Here is a 6,250-nt window from a genome sequence, read left to right as displayed (position 1 = left end):
CGCATTAACGGTGATGGAAGAATAGGTGCCTGCCATGCAATGCATGGAGGCAGTGACTGACCTGCTTCGCAGGTCAGTCACTGCTCTCCCTATGCATTGCTTATGGCAGGCCCCAATAAAGAGACCTTCTATTGGGTGTAGAACAATAGGTGCCTGCCATGCAATGCATGGAGGCAGTGACAGTCACTGCTCTCCCTATGCATTGCTGGCAGGCCCCAACTAGAAAATTCCGCAGAAATTTTGAGGGGCCTGCCACCTGTGCCCATCCCTTTAAACCCAGCGTTTCAAATTTGTCATGAAAAATAGATATAAGCAATTCTGACATACTTAACCCAACACTAACACAGAGTAGCTGTGAATATTGTCAAGTATATTATGAGCAGTGACTGACCTGCAAAGCAGGTCAGTCACTGCTCTCCCTATGCATTGCTTATGGCAGGCCCCAATAAAGAGACATTCTATTGGGTGTGGAACAATAGGTGCCTGCCATGCACCTGCCATGCAGTGACTGACCTGCGAAATTATTTAGTATATATTACTAAATAATTTATTAAATAAATTATGAACGGCTGTGTGCTTTGTGAAATGCTCATCATACAGAATATTCCATTCCTATTCTATTGTTACAGCCACTAAGCATATTTAAATATGCTGAACTATGTATTAAAACATACTTTAAAAATACAATTGTTTATAAATGTAGATGTTTGAATATGGTTTCCAGTAACAAAAAAAGCGTGTTATGATCGATTAAATGCACTGATACATCATTGTGCCTGCTAAACACATAACGCTGAGTGGAGTGGAGTACCGCTCCAAGATGGCCGCCCTAAATCTCGTCAGCGACAATAGGCGAGAGCGGTCCATGAGGTCCATGTCTATGACAGCAGCGCTAACCATAGACATGAACACGTAGACGCCTCATGGAGCGGGTCGGCCCGTTGCTGCGATACGTAACAGCGTCCACCATATTGAATGTGGCCAATGTGCCAGTAAGCTAATACAGGTAAATGTACCGAACTTCAGAAATTGCCGTTCTACAAAGTATTTTAAGTTAATGCCTGTCATTGACACATTTTCTCACATACATTAATATATTTGGCAATCAAAGAAATGACTAAAGACAGAGTTTCTAACTTTTGATGTGATTATTTAATTGTTTTGGGGGCATTTCTGAATAAAGAGCACAAAGTTTTTATTTGATAGAGATGATTCTGATAATTTTTATATTGACATTGATGAACAGACACTTTTACAATGTTTTATTAAATAATATATTTACATAATTCCATAATTTAATGTACATTTAACTTTTCAAGACAAGGAACAAATCATTTTCTTGTAATTATCTTTTATACATCATTGAGGAAATGACTTTTGATTTATAAATCAGTCATTGTCAAACATTAAACTACATATTTTTCTTACTTTTTTCCAGAGAAAAAAATATTTATTACAGTTTACATCAACTCTGCTATTGACAGTAGTGAAAAGTAATTCCAACAGAGTAAATAATTTTTAATAATTTTTATTTCATTACATAAGCTGCATTAATACACTAGTACTTCAGATTCAGATATTTAAAAATATACAAAAAGTGAAAGAATAAAACATTTATTTATTATATTAGTAACAGTGGTCACAGGCAGGGCTTCAGTCTGCTGGTTACACTGGGAGAACTCCAATAACTTCTGAGACGTCCTGGTACACAGGCTAAGGATAAAATGATCCAAAAGTGTAATAGAAAATATATATATTTTTCCTTCACATTCAGAAAAAGACACTTTCAGAATGCTGAGGCTCTGACTTGTAGCATCTTTGTAGCTAAATACCGACATGGTGAAGCTGAGTTGGGAAACAGACTGAAGAACAGCAGCTCCATCTCTGATCCTGACTGATCTTTCCTCACAAAATCCCTTGGTTTTTAATTAACGTCTCCTCTAACAACGGTTTTTCATCACCTCTCTCTCATTAGAAAACAGTATGAAAACATTAGCTGCTAAGCTAACAATCAGCGGTTACTTCGGGCCAATTTAACTACATAGGAAATATTTTTCAGTTGTTTAGAAGCAAATTTCTGGCTCCCAAGTCAAGTAATTCTGATCTTTCATCCTTACCTGTAAAAGGTAATGCCAATGAATCCAGTTTGTTTCGTAAAACGGTTGAAACACACAGCACAGGACTTAAGGAGCTCCGATCCTTTGCTGCCACATAGAAGATGGCGGACGCTGTTAAGTACAACTCAGCGCTCCATGAGGGGTCTACATATTTATGTCTATGGCGCTAATGACACAGGCTGGTCAGAGCCGCTGAAGTAGCTAGCTGTTGCTGTAGTTCTGCATCACAAATAAAACCCCCCTCCAGAAAGTAAATACTTACAGCAAAAGACATGTAAACATTTTATTTACTTTCACTGCTCAGTGGGAAGAAACACATTAACAATAAAAATAAGACTGCAGTTTGTTATTTCATTACTTTGACTGAATCATGATAAGCTGCCGTATTAGCAAAACTGCTACACTGCTTTCATAGACTTAAGCTTTTTTGTTAAAGGTAGCAAACATCTCATTCATATTTAACTCTTTGAATTTTAGCTAATTAGAAGAGTTTGAAACTGGAGGAGGGGCTGAGGAAGTGGACCCAGCTCTGTGTGGGAGCCAAGAACAGAAGAGAGAACAGATAGAAAAACAGAAAGCTGCCTTTATTTCTCACTGCCTCAACCCGGAACCTTTAAAACCACAAAATAAAATCTGAATATTTTTCTATATAAACTCTCGTGCTTTAAGTGTTACATTTAAATTATGATACTCCACAGATATTCATTTCTATCTACTTATTTATTTTCAGTCACCCAGGACATGATAAAACTAAAAGAGGCTTAAAAATAAAGCAGCTTAATAAGTTATAATTTAAATAGGTCATAACTTGTATTGGGAGCCATTTCAATAAATCAATGTTTATGAGGAATTTTATTAAGAGGAGTTACTCATTAAAGCTTTTGTATTTAGAACCTTAAATTTTTGTAAAGGTGGAGCAGAGATTAGAACAGTCAGACTGAACAAAACTCGTGTCCAAGTAACATTTTAATTTTAGTTTTACTTCTCAGCAGGCTGCTTACTGAGAAGAAAACATGTTTGATGTGCATTACTAGTCATTTTTGGTCCTGCAGCTTGAATGTGGTTTAAAAACTTTTAAACCACATTTTACGTTACATTTCAATGGAACTTCGCCGACCCCCCAAAATTGCTCTTAAGAAATTTTCCTGTTAATAGTCTCCCACCCCAATAATGAGATGGGATTTACACCCTTGTAATCATGTTATATAAAAATATTATTGGCTTATCTTGGTTTGCAATTTTTGGGTCAAGTCAGTAACACCCCTTATTTCCAAATTATCACATAAAGATGAATAGACAGTTCAGCATCAATCCTCCTACCTTCAACTGATCAAACTCCTCTGCCTTGGACACAATACTGAGGATGTCTGCTTCAGTCTTCTGTGAGTTAAAAAGTTCGTTGAATGTCTTCATGCATAAAGAAAGTGGAAATGTAAGTTAGAGGAGTTACATCTGGTCTTTCAGGATGTATTTAAGATCAAAGAAGCTGGCAGTAATTTCGGTTTGATGCATCAGCTTTCCACAGTAAACCTAAACTTTTGAATAGTGGCAAGTGGAACATTGATCAACATATTTGATGTGTAGTTGCTTAATGATTTAGATCTTTTACCCCTTTTTGTCAAAATGCCATGATTTTTTGCTTGTTTCATAATTGGTGACTATGTGATGCTTTTATGATGTAAAGCACTTTGAACTGCCTTGCTGCTGAAATGTGCTATACAAATAAACTTGACTTGACTAAACATCCAAAAGACACTAAAAACTGGGTCTACCTCAATGGTATTATATCTAATATAGAAGTGGCTGGCTGTCCTGCCCAGGTCTGTAGAGGCGAAGTAGCAGGTGCGCTCATCAAAGCGGATCATCCTGGCCTTGTCCAGCTTCCGGCCAGACTCCACCACAAGCTCCTTCCTGTGCAGCTCCAAAGCTGGATCCATCTGAGGTACAAATGCATTTCTTGTCCGGTTATGTAGGACTGAAATATTTTCAATTACTAACATTCAATGAATGCTTAACCATTTAGAGGGATCCTATGAGATTAACTGTATCTTCATCAGCTGTCATATTTTGAGCAACTTTACAGCTGACTTAGCAGGGAATAGAGTTTTGATTTATGACCCGAGTCTAACCCAGCCAGAATTATTTAATAGATGGTAGGTCCGGGTTGGACTTCTGTGGTGCGTTTAATAAAGCCTGCAATATCAGAGAGAAAAACAAATGAGAATGTTCGATATAAAGTTACTGTAATCTACCTATTATTGTGTAAAAACAAAAATTGGATGGATTTAACTGGATGAGGAAATAACACTGCATGCACACGAAGCTCTGCTTGAGCAGCAGTGGAGATAGGATCCTATCAATAACACATCCCAGAAGAATTGTACATGGCTCACCTTGTGGTTATAAAAAGTGACTAGATGGAGCTGGAAGATGGTAAGCAAAAGCTTAAAACAGCAGGAGTTACAATGTTTACTTAAATTGTGGTCTTAAAACAAAATCAGTAAATTCAGAATTAAAATAATATGTCGAGTTTACTTTAGGCTCAGGCCTAAATTTAAGTCAGTTGGGTTGGATCGGGCTCAGACACACTGCCTACAGGCTCGAGCTGGGTCGGGTTGGATAATTTAGATATGACCTAAACTCTAGCAGAGAGCTGTTTAAATTGACAAAAACATGTTTCTGTTGCCGGCTTCATCTTCTATACATTAAAAGTAACAAATTATTCTGGGAGGCCTTTGCCAAGAGGAGCAACAAAGGCTTCACCAACCTGAAAGGCTTTGTGGTTGATGCCATACACCAGTGGGTTGGCCCTCATCCGGACATATAGATATGTGTAACTGAGCCACTTCACAGCCTCCTCCACATTGGTCACAGTTCCCAGAGCGATCTGCAGGACAGGAGCAAAAAGGAAAATCACAGCTTCACATCCCCTCAGTGTCATTTTCAGTGGTCTCTGTCACCATCCTCTGGATGGTTAATGAAAACACAGTCACAAACATTCAATTCCTTCTATTGTTATTCTATGTAAACTAAATAGAACCTTTGAAGTTCAACCATAGAAGTAGCAAACATATGAGGTTACAGTGTTAGTTTCAACAGACAATGCAACAGTTGCACTATGTGTGAGCAACACATTTCACAACAAAATGGGGGAACAAGTATTTGATACACTGCCAATTTTGCAGAGTTTTCCACTTGCAAAGTATTTAGAAGTTTATAATAATTATTATGGGTAATCTTGATGGAGTACCTTAGTAATTAATTTGCATTTTATTGCATAAGTATTTGATATGCTATCAACCAGTAAGAATCCCAGCTCTTACAGCCCTACTAGTTTTTTTTTATGAATCAATCAATAAATTAATCAATCAAGTTTATTTGTGTAGCACATTTCAACAACAAGGCAGTTCAAAGTGTTTTACATCATAAAAAACACACGCAAAAATACAAAGTTGTAGAACACACAGTCAACAATTGTCAGGGCCGTCGTTACACATCAAAATGTTGGTTTATGTTTCATTCATCAACGATGTCGCAATGGAACAGGTCAGAAACATTAAATTCCTGGGGATACAGATCACTGATACTTTGACCTGGTCCCACCAAACCTCTGGCCTAGTGAAGAAAGCTCAGCAACATTTGCATTTTTTACGTCGGCTGAGAAGAGCACACCTCCCCCCTCCCATGCTCACCACTTTCTACAGAGGGACAGGAGAGAATATACTGACCAGCAGTATCTCTGTCTGGTTTGGAGCATGTAATACCTCAGACTGGCAACGTGTGGAGAGAGTGGTGAGGACAGCTGAGAAAATCATCGGGACTGAGCTTCCTTCCATCCTTGACTCCGCTCATAGTCGCTGCCTGTCCAGGGCTTGGGCGATTATAAAAGATCCCTTCCAACCTCAGCATGGTTTGTTCTCCCTGCTGTCCTCTTTGAAAAGGTTCAGCAGCTTCAAAAGCAGAACAGCCAGATTCCGTAACAGCTTCATCCCTCATGCCATAAGACTACTAAACTGCCATCAGGGGTGCCGCCAGGAATCTTGGGCCTCATGACAAAAAATTAAATTGGGCCTCCTCCTGTGCACTTGCTGTTATAATTTCTTGAGTCTTTTTACATGCAACAGTCCGCAAGC

At 38.4% G+C, this 6,250-nt stretch overlaps 1 protein-coding gene across 1 annotated transcript in view; it reads right to left on the bottom strand.

Annotated features, from left to right (window-relative positions):
* The window catches only part of ascc3 (activating signal cointegrator 1 complex subunit 3), a 376,011-nt gene that overhangs the window by 110,249 nt on the left and 259,512 nt on the right, over positions 1–6,250 (bottom strand). The window contains exons 17-19 of the mRNA XM_007577033.2: positions 4,885–5,004; positions 3,890–4,054; positions 3,438–3,524 (exon numbers count right to left, since the gene is read on the bottom strand). Coding sequence (XP_007577095.1) covers positions 3,438–3,524; positions 3,890–4,054; positions 4,885–5,004 — 372 coding nt within the window. The remainder of the gene's footprint in view (positions 1–3,437; positions 3,525–3,889; positions 4,055–4,884; positions 5,005–6,250) is intronic.

The sequence above is a fragment of the Poecilia formosa genome, unplaced genomic scaffold (assembly GCF_000485575.1).
Source record: "Poecilia formosa unplaced genomic scaffold, Poecilia_formosa-5.1.2 Scaffold425, whole genome shotgun sequence".
Classification (NCBI taxonomy): Eukaryota; Metazoa; Chordata; class Actinopteri; order Cyprinodontiformes; family Poeciliidae; genus Poecilia; species Poecilia formosa.
This window is presented reverse-complemented; position numbering and strand designations above follow the sequence as displayed.